The sequence below is a fragment of the Eleutherodactylus coqui genome, chromosome 6 (assembly GCF_035609145.1).
Source record: "Eleutherodactylus coqui strain aEleCoq1 chromosome 6, aEleCoq1.hap1, whole genome shotgun sequence".
Lineage (NCBI taxonomy): Eukaryota > Metazoa > Chordata > Amphibia > Anura > Eleutherodactylidae > Eleutherodactylus > Eleutherodactylus coqui.
This window is the reverse complement of record NC_089842.1, coordinates 164,128,232-164,147,098: the sequence shown is the minus strand read 5'-3', so window position 1 is coordinate 164,147,098 and position 18,867 is coordinate 164,128,232. Positions and strand designations below refer to the sequence as shown.

The following is an 18,867-nucleotide window of genomic DNA, read 5'->3' as shown; positions in this document are numbered from 1 at the left end:
ACGGATTTGTTGCAGAATTTCCATGCGTTTATAATAGCCGCAAAGTGGCCACACTCCTGCTGTGTCCCACGCCAGTGCACGTCCCCTGTAGTCCCGTCCGGACTCAGCAGTCGATCATTTCAATGGGACAAACGGAGTCGAACACAGCTATTTGCCTGCGCCATTGAGGGGAATGGAGCCACCGCTGCTGCGCATGTGTGACCAGCAGCTACATTCCCCACTACACTGCAGAAATGAGAGACTGTGAAAGAGGGGGGACATGGGTTACCCCATTCTTGAGAGCAGTTGGACCCCAAAAGAGCTATCAATTTTCATCCATCCAGTGGATGGGTAAAAACTTAGTCCCATTGCCATAATACCCCTTTGAGTGTATATATTTCCCAAGCATACACACATAAACTTGTACAGTGGAATTAAATTAATATGGCTTTGATTTAATTTCTTTTTATGACGACTATTTAATTTCTTGGCTGATTTGCCGAAATTATTTCATTACGACATAATGACAAGACCTTGTTTTTGTGTTTTAAGTACAAAGTCCTGATTGGTTGATCATGTCACGTTATATCACAGAGGGTCTCCTTTGGCTTTTCAAACATTGCAGTTTCTTCACATTGTGGCTGTATTCCCTTTTGTGCGCATGGCCTGAAGTCATCCCGACCCTGAAATTGTAGTGTGCATCTATAAAGGTCTGCAACCATCTGCTGCTGTCCACCTGTTCTTAAAGGGGTTGTCCCGCGAAAGAAAGTGGGGTTCAGCACTTCTGTATGGCCATATTAATGCACTTTGTAATGTACATCGTGCATTAATTATGAGCCATACAGAAGTTATTCACTTACCTGCTCCGTTGCTGGCGTCCCCGTCGCCATGGTGCTGTCTAATTTCAGCGTCTAATCGCCCGATTAGACGCGTTTGCGCAGTCCGGTCTTCTCCCTGGTGAATGGGGCCGCTCGTGCTGGAGAGCTGCTCCTCGCAGCTCCGCCCCGTCACGTGTGCCGATTCCAGCCAATCAGGAGGCTGGAATCGGCAATGGACCGCACAGAGCCCACGGTGCACCATGGGAGAAGACCCGCGGTGCATCGTGGGTGAAGATCCCGGCGGCCATCTTAGTAAGGTAAGGAAGAAGTCGCTGCAGTGTGGGGATTCGGGTAAGTACTAAATGTTTTGTTTTTTTTTAACACATGCATTGGGTTTGTCTCGCGCCGAACGGGGGGCCTATTGAAAAAAAAACAAAACCCGTTTCGGCGCGGGACAACTCCTTTAAGGCAGCGCTGGGCTCTACCAATCATGTGAGAGGAGGCTGGGATAGAAAAATGTGTTTTTGGCAGAGTGGCCCTCAAAGTAAGTTTTTGTGTGTATAACTGTATAGCCCAGAATTCTCCAACTCTGCTTCTTGGTCGGTCTGCTGAACCACCAGGGTTAACTTCAGCTGGTTCAGATGGTTTAACAATGGTGATAAGTGCGTGCACACATACCTCGGGGCGTTAATTTGTTATTGCATCTCATATAGGGCCCTGCCTAGTGGTATATGTGCCTTAATACATACATACTTCTCCTTCTAAATCATAACCTATATTGTTTGAATACTTTTATTAGGGTTCGTTCACATGAGCATATTTGTGCAGCGTATTATGTGCGCCATACGCAATGATTAGAACCCATTGATTTCAATGGCTTCATTCAGATGAGCGTAGTTTTTCACACTATGTTCGATTACGTGAAAAAATATGCGGCATGCCCTACTTTGCTGCAATAGACCATTGGAGATAATGGACCAGTGCAAATACGCATATTCACTATGTATTTACGGAGCAAATATATGAGCTCTTCTACGTACTTTTTCCGCATGCGCAAATACACACTATTTGTGTGCACAAAAACCCGCAGGAGTGCGCAAAATACACGGGCGAAAGTGATTTTCGGTTATGTAAATATGCAGCGTATTGACACGGCCGGAATGTGCTCACATCCGTGTGAATGAGCCCTTGAGTTTTGTAGACTGATTACAAGGACTAGTGAACCCGTGATATTATTTTGTTATTTCCCTTCTATCCCGTGTATACGGCGGGCGCGTTGGCTGTCTGAGCCTGCTGCTTATTATTTTGTGGCTTTGGGAAGGGAGGATCTAATGTTCGGGGCTTGGTGTTAAGTCGCGGAATGTGTAGGATTATACCAGAGATTGTTTGTCCTCCTTTAAAGCGGAGATGCTCTTTGCTTGGGACGCGAGACGCTTCTAGGCACGTACCTGTCGCCTGTCACTCATCTGCACACTCCTCACCTTCTCCAGAGAGTAACACGTGCCTCACCGCCTGCAGCCGCCTCGCCGGAGCTTGTGACCTCCTCTAGGAGCTGTCCCAAGCATTTCCCTTTAAATCTCCTGTCGCCATGTGGGTGAGGAGGAAGGCGCAGCGCATCACGCTACAGGTTCTTTTCCCTTTTTACATAGTCGCTGTATTTCTGCCACTTTCCTTCAGGCTTTGGAGGGGGCGGCTGCGCATTGTTTCAGCTTCTCTAATGCTGAATGAATTAAGAGGATTTCCTGCTGGCTCTTAGACTAATTGTGCTCCAGGATTTGCACTCTCTTCTGTAACCCATTGACTTCCAGGGAGGATATAGAATGCATTCCAGGGATGAGAGCGTGAAGAACGCAAGGGATCGAAGGTCTTTTTACAAAGCTGGTTAAGGGGTTGAAGAGAAGAATGTTACATTGTGTGCTGCATTCCATGCGTAATAATAATAGCCGGTTAAATTTAGTACAGTGTTGCTGCAGTTCGCTTTACTTTTCTGCGGCGGTGTGTACTTGACCTTTCTGCGTTCGCTTTGTGTATTTATGGAACTGAATCTCTGTTTATTCAGACGTCTTTATTCTGGCATGATTTATTTTTAATACAAAAATGTCTACATTTTGCTTTTTCTGTTTGGGTTCTGTATATTGTGGAGGGTTTCTGCAATAGGAGCATTACTTCTAGGATACAATATTGGGTGGCAAGTTGGTAGCATGCGATGGCACATGAAGTCCGTAGTGCGGAGTTGCAGAGGCTCAGTGTGCCTCCGTACAAACTCCAGTTTTGTCCTGGTCAGACTTCTAAAAAGCTTATTTTCCACTAAAAAATGTCTTTGAATATTTTTTCATAATGATATTCTAGATTTTTTCATATTGGAGAGAATCAGACAGAGTGAATTGAGCCTAACTCATAGCTAAGAGTTAGTACCCTGCTGGACTCTAATAGCCTGTTGCACCAGAAGTCCCAGCATGACCACAAAACTTTCCATTCACTCCACTGGTCCTGAATAGGATGTATTTATCCTGTTTGGCGTTGCTCTGGTTCACTGTATATCCCGTAGAGCGCTATAAAAGGAACCTTGGAAAAGGATTTCTTGGGATGTCATAGAGATTTCCTTGGCACCTAACTTTATCCTTCATAAGGAAATCCTTTTCTTTCACTTTACTGGATTATTTTGTCATCTATTTTAGAAACTGTCAAAATGAGATTAAGTAGAATTAAAGTGACCTATGCTTTAGTAAATGCGTGCTGATCAACGGAGGTTGCAGGACGGGGAGTGCAGGAATGGTGGTCATGCATCTGGTCTATATAGTCTCTTTGTATAACGTGCGAATAGGTTCCTATGGACATATTCCATATGTACCAGTGAGATTACATAGACTTCTATTTTTTTCCTCATCTGTTGTGATCAAAGTTTGTGGGGCAAATTGACATATGACATGTGCATACAGTCTGACACTTACTGCATTCACCTGGATATTGTGGTAAACCATGACATATATATTTATGTATATATGGTTTTTGTGCTCTTTACCTATATCAAGGCTTTCCCTTTAAGTAACATTTTGTTTTCATCCTCACCTAGGTGGGCAACCCAAGAGTGGAGCTGACGCTATCAGAGCTGCAGGATATGGCCTCGCGCCAACAGCAACAGATTGAGAACCAGCAACAGATGTTAGTGGCAAAGGTGGGTAACATAGTTCTAGAATCATACGATAGGTTAAAGCGACCCCCTTAGTTCACAGTAAAAATGTCACTATACATAAAGAATCTATAGTTGACCTACTGGTGCCCTGTCGTTATTCAGTTGCTGTGGTTAGTACCAGTCCACCCTTCATGTATGTTAATTGGCTGCCACATTCTAAAACGACCCTATGCACATTGTGCTTCAGTAGTCTGAGACACACCCCCTGCTCTTGGGTGAACCAGAGCTGCTAATGTCTGCACTCTGTGCTTTCCCCTCTTGGTCCCTTGCCCCCCAGAGCAAGGTGGAGTGTCTTAGACTACTGAAATACATTGTACATAAGGTAGTCTGAGAGTCTACATACATAAAGAGACTGGGAATTGGACAAACGCCAATCGTGGCAGGAACACATATGTATGCCTGAGGAAGAACACAGAGGTTCGAAAGCTCGCTATAACATCATGTATTTTTGTTAGCCATTAAAAGGTATCATATCTACAAGATTACTTGGCTTCTGTTGCTGGGAACAATTTTACTTGTAAAAATCCCATTTTCCAATGCAGTACAAGGAAATTTAGCATTAATAAAGGGCAATTCATGGCCAGTATCTCCATCTATTAGCCAGAAGAGAGTGGCACCAAAGAGTATCTCATGTGGGAGTTGCCTGGTATGTTCATACATTCCATGAACAGATGGTTGATTCAAATTGTGTAATACTTCTTTTCTCCAGTGGTGGCGCTGCAAGAGAATGGAACACTTTTGCTGCCAGGTTGCTGTACAGATTATAGCTGATTGCTGGGTGTCTCACTGGTGGGATGTTATCTATCAGTGTAACATTGGCAAACTTTTCTAGCAGAGAAGGATGGTCCAGTTACAATGTCCGGAACGGCACAGTCCTTGAGATGCTTTCTTCTGTTTTTTTGAAGAAAAAAAACGAAAAACGTTTGTCATAGAATATTGACTACATGCAATAAAATGTGCTGATGTATGTTGTTCATTAAACCCTGTAATTATTATATACACAACAATAATTTACATTTCATTTGAATGCCAGCTGCGTTTTTAATAGTAATTGCCTGCTGGTGCGTAGTTCACTTGTAGCAATCTACAAAATTACATGAAGGTTTCAGGTCACAGACATTGGGGCAGATTTCTATTAGTGCAAACTTACATAGACCGTATTAATCATAGTGACTCTGCTGGATGATACATTTGGCACAGACTGTCTAGTCTGACTTTTACCACCTATTCGTTGGCTTGGTATGGAAAGATTTTGGGCCATTATTCTGCCACATTTTGGTGGGAAAAGGTGTATGTAGGCTACACCCCTTTCCAAATATAAAAGTACACCCCTTTTTCAAATTTGGGGTGAGGTGGTGGTGGTGGGGACATTAAAAAGTGTCTAAGACACATAATAAATATGGTGTAAGGCATGTAAGACCATTTTCTGGTGTATTTTCAATACCCGATTATTTTCAAATATTGTATGTTCACCACATGTAGTTGGCTTGTTAAACCAAGGGAATCCAAAAGTCTAAATGAAATGTGGCTCCAGGTATTACCGTTATACCATTTAACCCTTTCCAATCCAATTTGTCTCCTGGTTTTCCTAGGGGGCTTACTCTCTTTCTGCTGTTATACAACAGCGCTATCTGCTGTCTAAAGCCAGTACTGCAGGAGGTGACAAGTTAGATAGGCTCCGAGAGCAGAGAGGCTGGCAATATACAGTAAGAGAACCCCGACAGACGTCTTCCAACATCGGAGCTGTACAGCCTTAAATCATAATGTCTTCAGAGGTCAGACAGTGGATTGGAAAGGGTTAAGGTCCAAAACCGTTTGCTAGTCACTGACCATGGTTTTGGGTTCTTCAAAACATATGAGATACTCTGTATATTGTAGCAGCATATGTTATTGCAACGGGACTTGCACAAAAGAGAGGAGAGTCAGACTCAATACTATCATTTACAGGGAGAGACAGGGATGCAATAATATCTGTACCCTACGTTGTTTACAGGTAGAGACAAGGGGGCAGTACTATCTACGCTCACAGCATTTACTGCGGGAGTCAGGGGCAGTAGTATCTGTACCTACATCATTTATAGAGAGAGATGGGAGGGGAAGTGTTATCTGAACCTTCATCATTAGAGGCGATAGAAAGGGGGCAGCACTACCTGTGCTTACATAATTTACAGGGAGACAGTAGTATCTGTATCTACATCATTTACAGAGAGAGACGAATGGGCAGTAGTATCTGTATCTACATCATTTACAGCAAAAGACGGGGACAGTGTCTGTGCCTACATAATTTACAGGGAGACACAGGGAGGCAGTACTGTCTGTACCTACTTAATTTACATGGAGAGACAGGGAGGCAGTGCTATCTGTCTGTATCTATATTGTTTATACGGAGAGGCAGTACTGTCTGCGCTGGCATCGTCTAAATGGAGAGACAGGGAGGCAGTACTGTCTATACCTATATCGTTTATATGGAGAGACTGGGAGGCAGTACTGTCTGTGCCTACATCGTTTATATGGAGAGACTGATAGGCAGTGCTATCTGTACCTATATCATTTACGTGGAGAGACTCTGGCAGTGTTATCTTTGCCTACCTAATTTCCAGGGAGAGACAGGGAGGCAGTACTATTTGTACTTACCTGAACTGCAGAGAGAGACTGGGAAAAAAGTCTTATCTGTATCTATATCATTTACATGGAGAGACAGGGAGGCAGTACTACCTGTACTTGGATCATTTACTGGGAGAGACAAGGCACTACTGTTTGCACTGATAACATTTACAGGGAGGTGGTACTATCTGTGCCTATATAATCTTGCACCCCAATTGCTGTTAATTGGGTTTTTACTTTGCAATAACATTCAGATCCTGTAAGTGGGTTAGCATTTAGTTTGGTTTTGAAGTTTACATTTGTCTACAATTTGCACATGCATGTGATGTGTTTTCTGGCTGAATGGCTGTTGTGCCTATTTGCACAGGCAGTGCGCTCTCACAATGTAGGCTTCATATACCTGTATGTTGGGACCGATGTGACCCGTCCTTTTATCTAGCACGGCTTTTAGTTGTCCTCTTTTCTGTCAGAGGTTCTTTGTGTTTTCTAGCTGACTCACTGTGCAGAATCAGCGGTGCCAGTCGTACTGTCACAGATTGTTCCATGACCTTTCAGAGGTATGGGTGATGTTCGCTGGCATGGTTGGCGCGCTCTCCTATCTCTGCAGCTCTTCTACTCATCACAGTTTTAAGATTTTTTTTTTTTTATCTCCAAGGAGCTTTCCGCTGCTTATCTTCCATTTAAGACGTAAGGGAGCCATTTTTTTGTTTCAGGAAAAAGGCTGTAGGCCTCAGGAAATGACCAACAAAGGAAGACGCTCAGATGTTTAGGAATCCTTGTTTACCTTCTCTGTTGTCTTTTTCCAGCAGGCACAGTTTAGATTTTTTTTCCCCGTGTAATCCTCTTCCTTTCCTAAACTTTATTCTCTTATCTGCACTGGCAGGAACAGCGCTTACGCTATCTGAAGCAGCAGGAGCGCCGTCAGCTGCAGGCGGTCTCCGAGACGGAAAAACTTCAGAAGCTGAAGGAGCGAGTGGAGACACAGGAGAACAAACTCAAGAAGATCCGTGCCATGAGGGGCCAAGTGGACTACAGCAAAGTCATGAATGGAAACTTGTGTAGGTTTTTCCAATTAAGATCTGTACTAAAGGGGTTGTCTCCGAAAAAAAAAAAGAGTCAATGCCTGAATGGTGGTAATGCGGCTGCTTATGATACTGATAATCGACCCTGCTCCTATTCTAAGGGCGTCATCACTGATCATATTATCACTGGGTTTCCACTCACTATATCAGAACTGCAGGGCCTATCTGCTTTAGGCCAGTCTTACACGGACGGGTCAGATTCCTCCTATCGGGAGCCCGCAGTAGAATCTGGCTCTCTCCCCAGCCGGCGACCCTGCGTACCTTTTTGCCTTTCTGTATTTCGGATGACCGCAGAGCAGATTTTTTTTCAAATGTAAGTCTTTGTTTTCCTGCAACCTATCCGCAATGTCAGTTGTAGATTGGCCGTAGGTCAGACGGCTTTCATTGACTTTAATGAAGCCGTCAATGTGTGAACACACCCTAAGAGATGCAATCAGTAAAAATGGGTTTTAATAATGGTGCAGGGGCATATTTGCAGCATCTTCCCACGCTTCTTTTCAAAAATGTCTTAAATGTATTATCCAAGACTTTAAAAATGATGTCCCGACTCATTGCACATCCGACAATGCGCTATTTAAAGGGACAGTGGTGCTCCAGTAAGCATTGTCCCCCTTCATTATTTACCAGGCACTGCTCCATTCTTCTAGTAGTGGTTGTGCCCGGTATTACAGTTCAGTCCTATTCACTTGAACGGGACAAAGCTGTAGTTAATTTTAATACCGGGTTCAGACGCTACTTGGACCACCGATTTGTACTTGGTAAATAATGAAGGGAAGGGGGTCGCTCGCCACGGCCTCTTCAAACAGCAGATTGACGTGGGTGCCAAGAGTTGGACCCCCACCAATCTAGTATTGAGAGCGCCATCAATTGTAAAGTGATTGTCATTTTACTGTTGGTTGGATTGGGTCCTGCAGTATGAATATCAAGAATCGGGTAGCTAATTGCCAATTCAGAATATTTGCATGCAAACAATTGTTAATCTATGCCAGTTGTACAATCATGTGAACAATAATTATGTTAATCCTTACACGACCGGTATTTCTCAAGCTAAATGTGACGCGCCCAATGTAAGGTTAACTGCTGAAACATTCCACCGTGACTCTTGCCACAAGAGCAAGGCAAATCTGCTTGTGGATTCACAGTGGACTTCACCCCTGTGGTAAAATCCACAACATGTTCTTCTTCTATGTGGAAAATGTTAGCGGCTTGTAGCAATTTGTAGCATTATATTCACTTGCTTTTTGCACAAATCCACATAAAATCCGCAGCAAATCTGCCAGGTGTGAACTCAGCCTGATAATGCAGGAATATGGTATTAATACACTAGACAGTCCCGCACATCTCTAGTTAGTAAGTGCCAACACACAGCCATTCCCAGGGCATTCTTGTCTGGTCTCTCCATCATGACTATACTGGTCACTTGTACAGACTAGTCCCTGTAGGGAAGGTCCAGAAATAGCATCCTTGGGCAAATGTCTAGGCTTCTCATACCTTTGTTTCCTGCAGTAGATCACACTAGAATCCAGGTATAGTTTGGGCACTGATAACGGCCGTGTTCATGTCTGGAGACTTAGGGGTGAGCGCCTCAGTCCTGCCTTTGCTGTGGAGCGGCACACTGCCCCATGCTGGTGTGATAGTCTGGGGGGGGGGGGGAATGACAGCTCAGCGATATGTTTAGGACATTCTGCAGCCACATGTGTTCCTCTCATGGCGGCTTCCAAGAGGCAGCAGGATAATGCTCGGCCGCACACAACAAGGTTCATCAATCTTACAAGCACAAAAAGTTTCATTCGATTCTGATAACTTCCAGGTGCTTGACTTTTTTTATTTATTTTTTTTTGACATTGAGTGTCTTTCTATTACTTTGCAGCTACAGAAATTGAGCACATCAGTGACATGTTTCAGGAGAAGCAACAGGAGTTACAGGCTGCTGTGCTGAAGGTGGAACAACTGACCCAGCAGCTGGAGGACCTGCGGAAAGGAAAGTTAAATGGTTTTCAAGCTTACGGACAAATGACCGGTCCTGCCGCGCTGGAGCTGAAGAAACTTTATCAAGAGCTGCAGGTGAGTGGCAATAAACCTGAAGCTGTCTGCATTTAAATCAATTGTTTGACTGGTCACAGTTAAAGTAGATTTCATTCAAAATGACATATCCCAGCTGAAAAAAAATGACACCTTTAGTGATCTTCTGGAACTTTGATGCTGATGGCTTGTAGTTAAAATAGATAATCCCGAAAAGAGTTCTGAAAATTGATATACATCCTTCACCTGAACTGGCGATTTTGTTGTTGGGAATAGAGGGGATCCCCAGTAAACATAGAAAATTTGTTATGCATGGGCTACTCTCCATCAAACTACTGATAGCAAGATATTGGAGATGTCCCCAGACTCCCTCAGAGCAGGAGCTAATTAAGATGATATCAGACCATTGTTCTTACGAAAAAATACACGCCTACAGGAATGACACAATTGGAGTCTTTAGGGAAAGTTGGGATCCCTGGGTAAACTATCTTAAATTAGAAGATTCTCATACATCCATTTAAAATGGATCTCGAGGGGTTCCGCGGTTCATTCACTTTTTGATCAGAATTTTGAGTTTAGACAATATAAATAGAAAGTAGAGCAGTCCACAGTAGATAGGAGCACAGATGCATTGAGTAGTTGTTCCCAACTCGTGCTCACTTGCTGACTCTGTCTTATAAAAACATAAAGTTTGTCTCATATTTTGATAGTTTTTTAAAAGATTCAAGTTCTACTTCTCAAAAGAGATCCTATAACCTTCCCTGAACCCCCCCTACCACCCACTTGTTTTCCCTTTTTCTCCCTTTACTAATTCACACTCCCATCTTTCCCACTCCTCCCTCCTATCATCCCATTCCTTTTCTATTCATAAGTGCATCAAAATTACTCAGCACCTCAAGAAAATCTATAAGTAATTTAATTGTTATGACATCTTAAAAGATGTACCTTCCACAGAAAAGGTTTTGAGATAATATGTTATTAATATGTTTTGGATGTGCTGTAATTTCTGATATTTTAAATAAATAAAAAATATTGAACAGTAAAATAGATAATCCGATATGGTGTTCTGACTGTTAACACTCCTCCCCCTCACCACCACCCCCTCTACCCATTCTCCCTGCCCCCCCCTCCTCCCTCACCACCCCCCTCTACCCATTCTCCCTGACCCCTCCTCCACCCCTTCTCCCTCACCCCCTCTCCCTGACTCCGCCCCACCCCTTCTTCCTCACCCACCATGCCCCCCTTCTCCCTCACCCACGCCCCCTTCTTCCCCAACCTTCCCCCACGGATCATCTTTTTGAGGGGCCTGAGCTGTAACAAGCTGGAGTACCACACACTCTCACTACAAAATGTAAGGTACTGTGCCTGGTAAACAGTGCAGGGGGATGCTGCACTTGCCAGAGCGCCATGATCCCTTCAGCCAGCTAATCAGTGTGTGGGTGCTAGGTGTCAGACTCTCGCCGATCTGATGGTGATGGCCTGTGCATAACCATGCTTGTTCTAGTGTGCAGATCGCTAACAACCCCCACAATTAATGTAGTCAATTATGTTGTAAAACAAAATACTTCCTTTGTAACCTGTGAACGTTTCATGTGCTTTCTAGATCAGAAATCGTCTCAACCAAGAGCAGAACACAAAGCTCCAGCAACAGAAGGAACTGCTAAACAAACGCAACATGGAGGTGGCCATTATGGACAAACGAATCAATGAGCTGCGTGAACGCCTGTACAAGAAGAAAGTTGAGGCACGTCAAAAAGAGAACATTCCCGTAAGATTTACTATTAACCAGGGCACTATTCTTAATATGCAGCATTTTATCATTTCCTTCAACTTTTGCTCATAACTTATAGTGTCACTGACATGTTTTCGTCTTCACATTACAGCTGAACCGCATCAATGGAACGCCATCTCCTCAGTCCACATTATCCGCTTCGGGGCGCGTAGCGGCAGTGGGTCCTTACATCCAAATTCCAAGCACAGTGAACTATCCTCCGCTACCTGCTGATCCAGTCAAACCTCAGTCTCTATCTCTTGCTGCTAGTGGGACACAACCCCGCTCCAAGTCTGGTAAGTCAATGTTTCTGAATTGCATCTAGAAAGTTATAGAGAACCACTATTCTGACAAGTTCCAAACAGTAAGTTGATTATGGAGATTACATTGCTGAGACTCTTTGATCAACTGCAGTAGAAATGAATATTTTACATGATGTCCCTTGACATCTATGGGCATCTTGGTTTTGGAGGATTGGGTCCTCCACTCTTAGTACCAGTTCTTCTCTGTGGACAGTGGAGGTCCTAATCAGCACTCCTCAACTCTCTGCCCAATTTTATGCATTTGTATAGTCGAACTGAAATAATCACTGATTTTGTATTTGCTTAGGCAGGCCAGGGGATTTTCAGAGGTGTATGATGGATACATGCTGTAATGTTTCCTGCATGAACATACCAAATAGCCTTAGCAAAAGTAAATACTGTACATTCCCTGTAGGATTTTTGTACTTATCTCTCTTCATGAGATATCTTCTAGTGATCAGTCTGCTCATTAACAATCATCCATATGTAAACCATCATCATATTATGTGTATTGTCATGTTTCATTTAAAGGGGAAGTGCAGGTCCTTGTACTGTGTAGTTCTATCTTACTGACTAGTAGAATACAGAATCACGGGATTGCTACAGGATTATTACACCAACTTTTTAAGCCAAAGAATGGAAGACAGTAACTCTACATAAATGAAGTGTTCCCTTTCCATACAAACTGAATACAGACTATCTGTGGGGTATGCCATTTTATCTGGCATATATTGTAGCCCAGAGCTGCACTCCCAATTCTGTAAGCTTTAGAGCTGAAATCTTTCGCTGGACCATCTTAACCATACAGTCCCTAGTGCCTCGGTTGTAGGTGAAATCAATAAAGATGCGCGAGCACCAAAATGCCCGGGTGCTCGTTATTCGAGACGAGCTTTTTGTAATATTCGAGAGCTCTGTTTGAGTAATGAACCCCATTGAAGTCAATGGTAGACTCGAGCATTTTTGCAATGGACCCACCGGGTGCTGAGTGTTTTTTTTCCCTATCAGCCAGACACTGCTGTAGACATGCGCACGCTTGGCACGTCACAGCAGGAAGTGGTAAAGCAGGGAGGGGCCAAAAAATGTTCTTGAACACGGCGTGGTGCTCGCTCCAGTAACAAGCACCATCGAGTATGCTAATACTCGAACGAGCATCAAGCTCGGACATGCATGCTCGCTCATCTCTAATAATAATCCCAAGCTTGTTCACTGTTCATTGATGTAAGTGGAATATGAATGGATACAGGCTGTACAAAATAAGTATTAGCAAAGTGCTTAAAAGTTTAGTCCCCATTGTAATCTTTTTAAAATATATTTTAATCATGGGTTGAACTACTGCTGTAGCGACTGCTACGGGGCCCGTCTGCTCCTAAATGCACCTGCTGCCTGTCACTACTGCGACCTAACTATTTCACGGTCTGCGTGTCTGCATCTTAGCATACTCGCGCTGCCAAACATTTCGAGGAGGCAGATCCTCCGGTCTTGGCGGCCATGGCTGGGGGGGAGCCGCCTTACTGCAATGTTGAGTGAGTTAGTAGTGCGTGCTATGGATGGCGTATGCGCGACAGCAGCTGCGGCCGCCACCATTTTATTTAACGCAAAGCCAAGACAAGCGCTGGCCCGGGTGGATTAAGTCCCAGTGAGTCAGAGCAGACACGGGCAAGATATAGATGACAATGGGATGGAACATGTAGCTACCTAACAGTGGGGTGGGGGAGAGGGACTACTTGGAAGTAGTATTCTCATGGATAAATGTTAATGCGTTTTTAGCACTATATTATATGTTGGCACATACAGTGTCTATGGAACATATATATATATATATATATATATATATATACACAAGCACATGCATTAGAGCATATATATTATGACCCACATTTAGAATGCCAGTCTTGATATGAAACCCGCTGTCGAAAAATACGCTAAATGTATCAAGAGGAACACTCTTAATTCGTTTTCTCTCCATTTCTGTGCCACAATTTGAAATCTGGTATAGATTTTGGCTATTAATTACACCACTTTCTGGCATAAATTATAGCAAATCTTAATGGGCTATGGGAAACCATAGCCACTTTCTTAAAATATATGAGGCTATCATTAAGTCACACATTATTGTGCAAACATGTGCAACTTGTTTTTTTTCCCAACAGAGAAGTAGCAGAATAGTAGAGCTTATTTCCTTCCCTTCGATCCCGGCAGTTTAACGCCTTAGATGCCGTGGACACTAGTGACTATGGCATCTAGGCGGTCATACAGGGGTGCCCCATTCAAAAGTTTGCTATGAGATTCAGCCTTTTCTAGTTACACCCCCTGATTTTAATTTATTTTACTTTTATATATGAGCTTTTAAAATGGTGCTCAAAGATGGACACATTCACTAAGCATCATACTACTTAGTGGGTCAGTATTGGCCCATGATGCCAATTGTAGGCTCCTTTTCCTATTTAGTTTAGCCAAGAAACATGGAATAACATGGGATATATTGACTTCAAGCTGGCTGAGCTACAACTGGATATGCAGATTGACCATCATTCTCCTTCCCCATTTGTCTCTGATCTACTAGTCTAATATAAGGTTGTTAATTTAGCTATCATGTAACCTAATTGATGGATTCAAGGATCTGACACTTCTCCTTTAAAGATTCTGGATCCATCTGACACCATATCATGACTACTGCTGTTTATCTCTTGTACTTATACGACTGTTTCTGTCTGTTTCTCACATCACCATTCTTTTTGCATCCTAATGTCTTGTCCTGTGTCTTGTATCTCCTCTTGGTCTTTGTCCTTTTTCTCTCTCTTCCCTCTTTCCGTGATGTATTTTTCCTCGGGGTGGCCACCTTGTTCTACCTGTTGTCCTCCAATAGAAGGAGACAATGAGTATGTGAAAAAATCTCCAGGTCCCTGGAAGGTTTCAGATTTAGACATTCTAGTGGATCCTGTGCGGTCGTCTTCCACCTCCTGTCTCCAGTCTTCTGACCACAGTGTCTTCCATCAGGCACCTGGCCTCTCTGACGCCCTGCACAGTGAGTCTGCTCAGCGGCAATTCTTACGGTTTGCTTGCCAATCACACCAGATCTTCTCTCTAATCCTCCTTAGCGCAGTAATTTTCATGCACTCTGGTGAGAGCTGTAGTGGGATCTCCATCAGCCCCTTAGAGATGTTCATCTGCACTAGACAAGTGGGAAGATTTACATAGTGGTTTTAGTTTTTCTGTAGATAATGAAGATCCCAGAACAATAAATAACATATACAAACCTGGCTGAGGCCTCGCTCCTATTGGTGTTTTTCAATTCCTTTTGTACTGCTCCGTTATAGGAGCGGAACAATGGAAGTGATCTCTTATATACCAGACACCAATGGCACCGTATAGACTAAATAGGGTCATGGTGATTAGTAATTTACCAGACTAAGTAGCATAGGATGTGATATTTTATCCTGGCTTTTAATGTAGCCTCCCATGCAGATCGAAACTAGGCCTAAGGAGCATGGACCTTTATTAGACTTTGGTTGATATTTCTAACGATCCCTTTTAGACTTGAGTGATTGCACGTAGTTTTAGGGCAGGACTTGCACATTTGCTTATGATGGTCTCACTAACTTCACTTTTCATCACACATTTGAAGCCTGTGGGGCTGTATGATTTAATCAGGACAATACCCATATTGTCATCATTTGGTTCCTGAAGGATGATGAGTGGAATAGTGTCTCATTCACACTTCTGAAATGTTGTAGGCTATGAAGGGGGGAACAGCTGGCAGCTTTTTGAAGGTCTAAGTAGGAGAAATATGTCCGTATTACATGATTGTTATCAGTTTCTTCTTGATGGATGTATAGGTCAAAGTTGCATTCTAGCCCCATAGTGTGAACCTCGGACAAATATACAAGGGCATTTAGTGCCATTCTGTGGCTTTTAAAGTTAAGCTTGCTGCATAGACCCCTAAATAGGCTTCCTACTTTTTAAGGATGTATGCCAAATTCTTCCCAACAGTATGGCATCCTTCAGTACTTGGGCCACTAATGTGGGATCGCAAGCCCAGTAATGTTTCTGCAGAATCTCTATGTCAGGCTAGTTATTAATACGGATTACTCTAGTGTAAACTTCTGTTCATACCCACAAAAAAACTTGTTGGACCCAGTATGACCCAATAATGTCAGATCCGTCATGGATCCTGTAAAAATGGAAGTCTTGAGGCCTCGCCCAAATTTTTGCTTATGCCTTTATGGATCTGTTGTTATAGGCTGCCAGATTATGGCTACCCAGGGATAGTAATATAGATTCAAGTGTGGTCCACTGGTACTTGTAGTTCCATAGTCGCTGTCAAAGCCTTGGGTTTTGTTCTATTCTTGAGACATCATTTTTAATTGAAATTAAATACAGGTTAATTATCTTTTTTAATAGGCCTCTTGACCTTCTTTCCACCAGCTCCCTGGTTTGTTAATTGATGTGAAAACTGGGGCAGCGAGAAGCTGTTTTATGTGTTTGGTCACTGGGGACACCGATTAACAGCATGGAAACTTTTTATAAGCTGGAACTGATGTGCGCACTGTCTGTCAATTCAGGGAATGCAGGCAGCGCCCTATGAAGAACAGTACAATGTAAAACCTATGATGAATATGGCAGTAAGAGCTAGATGTAGTTTACGTCCATGCCCTCCTCTATGCTCAGGTTGACTGGTGTTGTCAGACATGAGACTGTTGCTAACGACTAGCTGCCTGACAATAAAGACTATGGCTATTGGGCAGTAAATCCGTCGCAACTGTCTCAGATGGTATTCTCAAAGCTGGAAACCAAAGTACTAATAGCAAGTTGTGCTATCTTGGAATACAATATTAATCCAATACCATTTGGCTAGAGAACGTTCTTAAGAAGGCTGTCCCCATGACAGTCCCTATCCATATACCATTTGAGGACATGTGAACATCATAAAGGTGGTCCACAGGGCCTCCCCCTTCCCTTTTTTTATATAACCTAATCCGATAAGTAGTGCAATCAGTGTCTCTCCTTCTGCGGGAATATATATTCCATCATTGACCTCATTGGGTACCATGTAATGCTACATTTGTCCCAAGGCTTCCCCTTGGTGATCAGCTCACTGAAAGGATTCAGTAGACCCTATGTATTTACACACTGATATCATTAGTGAACATCACCTATGTGTGATAAATCCTTATACCGCACCGCGATCACCTGTAGATGTAGTTTAATGGGGAAGATTTAGGGTTTCAAAAACAAACACTAATGCTTTGTTAGAAAATAAAAACTTATTTTAACCCCATTGTCACGATGATTCATTACCTGAATTTGTTTCCGCTAATCATTTCTTAGTTCTGATAATTGTAAGATAATCTCAATAATTTTTGGACTTCATTGTAATTTGGAAAGTATCTGTTTTTTTTCCATATGGTCACACAATCTTGACTTTTCAGGTAATGACACAAGCTGGCCAACACTGAAACAAAGCACAATGGCGGTGGTGAAGACGCCTCCACTCAACACCTCAGACTGGAACGAATCAAGTATGGAGCCCGGCTTCAAGACCGCTCCTATATCCAGCCAGCCCTTACCTTCTGCTGCTGTAGGACCCACCGAGAAGCTGGTTGGTATCTTACCTTCTATTACGATACATACAGCAAACCAAAATCCAGTGCTGGGTCTCCGCCACTGTCCCTTGTATGACTACAAGCATTAGTTCTAGCTTCTTATCTCTTCCATTAATACACATTTGCTAGACCTTAATAAGCGAATTAAAAGGGGTAATTGGCAATCTTAGTTTCTGGTTTTAATTATTTTAACAAAGAAGTATGTGTCAAATTTATTGGAGGAGGTCACTGACTTTCTAACAATGGAATACCTTTACAACCGACTATTCACACATTGCATTGCTTTTTTTTTTAAAGTTTTCTTTGCTCACAGAGATCACTCGCTTCAGTGCCTATTAGTTGTCATATGGGCGGTCTTCACCACTCAAATGTCATCACACTAGAGATGAGTGAGCACGCTCGGATAAGTTAGCTACTCGAGCGAGCGTCGCTCTTCTCGAGTAACTGCATTCTCGTCCGAGCAGGCTCGGGGAGGGGGTGGGGGTGGCGGTGGGTAGCGGAGGGGGGTGGGGAGATCTCGAGTAACTGCCTTATTTGAGCGTGCTCGCTCATCTCTACACCTCACCTACACTGAGCGGTAGAGACCACTCTCACCTAAAAATGTATTAGTATCACGTGCAAAAACTGATGGCGCCAATCGCAAGGGAAGGGCGAAGCTAGAAGAAGAAAAGGGTGCTGCAATTAGTGAATAGTTGGCTGTAAAATCATGCAGCCATTTTTGACAGGATGTAACAAGTCCTCTTTAACCCTTTAAAGACCAGTGTTTTGGTCCTAAAGAACCAGACACTTTTAAGCAATTTTATGCATGTTGGGTTTTATGGCAGGTTTTTGTTCTCTTGGACTACCAAATTATTTCTGCTGTTTTTTTTGTTTTTCTTTTAGTCTGGTGATGCTGGGAAGTTGCCATCTCCAATGCCTGGGTTGAGCAAGTCTCTGCCACATAATTACGGCATGTACCAGGGTCCTCTTCCATTGAGTGCTACAAATTCCTTGGAAAGGAGGAAGGATGGAAGTTTGCCAAGACCTGGGTCTGGATCCACGACCCGTACAAGACCTCTTCCACTACCAACAACGAGCAACGTCCACCCTCCTGGTTCCTCGCAACAGATACAACAAAGAATTTCTGTGCCGCCGAGCCCTACGTACCCACCCTCCTCTTCCCCTATGTTCCCTGGAACAGACACTCGACCTGATCCTCCTCTAACTGTGGCTATAAGACCTTTCCTGGCCGAGAAAGGATCAAGGCCTCAGTCCCCAAGAAAAGGGCCACAAACTGTGAACTCCAGCTCTATTTATTCTATGTATCTTCAACAATCCACTCCACCAAAGAACTATCAACAGGCTGTATACAACACCTTGAACAAATCTGTCAAAGCAGGTACCAATGCGTTATGTGTAATCAATTCTTTACAAACCTTCTCTAAAGGCCCTTTTACATGGGAAAAATCCCCCAATGATCATTCAGTGTAAACAGTACTAAGTCACCGCTGCAT

General features: G+C 43.3%; 1 protein-coding gene across 2 annotated transcripts in view; it reads left to right on the top strand.

Annotated features, from left to right (window-relative positions):
* The window catches only part of PPP1R13B (protein phosphatase 1 regulatory subunit 13B), a 90,802-nt gene that overhangs the window by 56,249 nt on the left and 15,686 nt on the right, over positions 1-18,867 (top strand). The window contains exons 5-11 of one of the 2 annotated variants that reach the window (XM_066608135.1): positions 3,871-3,972; positions 7,478-7,652; positions 9,547-9,740; positions 11,302-11,442; positions 11,582-11,765; positions 17,201-17,370; positions 18,257-18,752. In XM_066608135.1, coding sequence (XP_066464232.1) covers positions 3,871-3,972; positions 7,478-7,652; positions 9,547-9,740; positions 11,302-11,442; positions 11,582-11,765; positions 17,201-17,370; positions 18,257-18,752 — 1,462 coding nt within the window. Of the gene's footprint in view, positions 1-3,870; positions 3,973-7,477; positions 7,653-9,546; positions 9,741-11,301; positions 11,467-11,581; positions 11,766-17,200; positions 17,371-18,256; positions 18,753-18,867 lie in introns of both variants that reach the window. The other variant, XM_066608134.1, reaches the window with a different exon arrangement.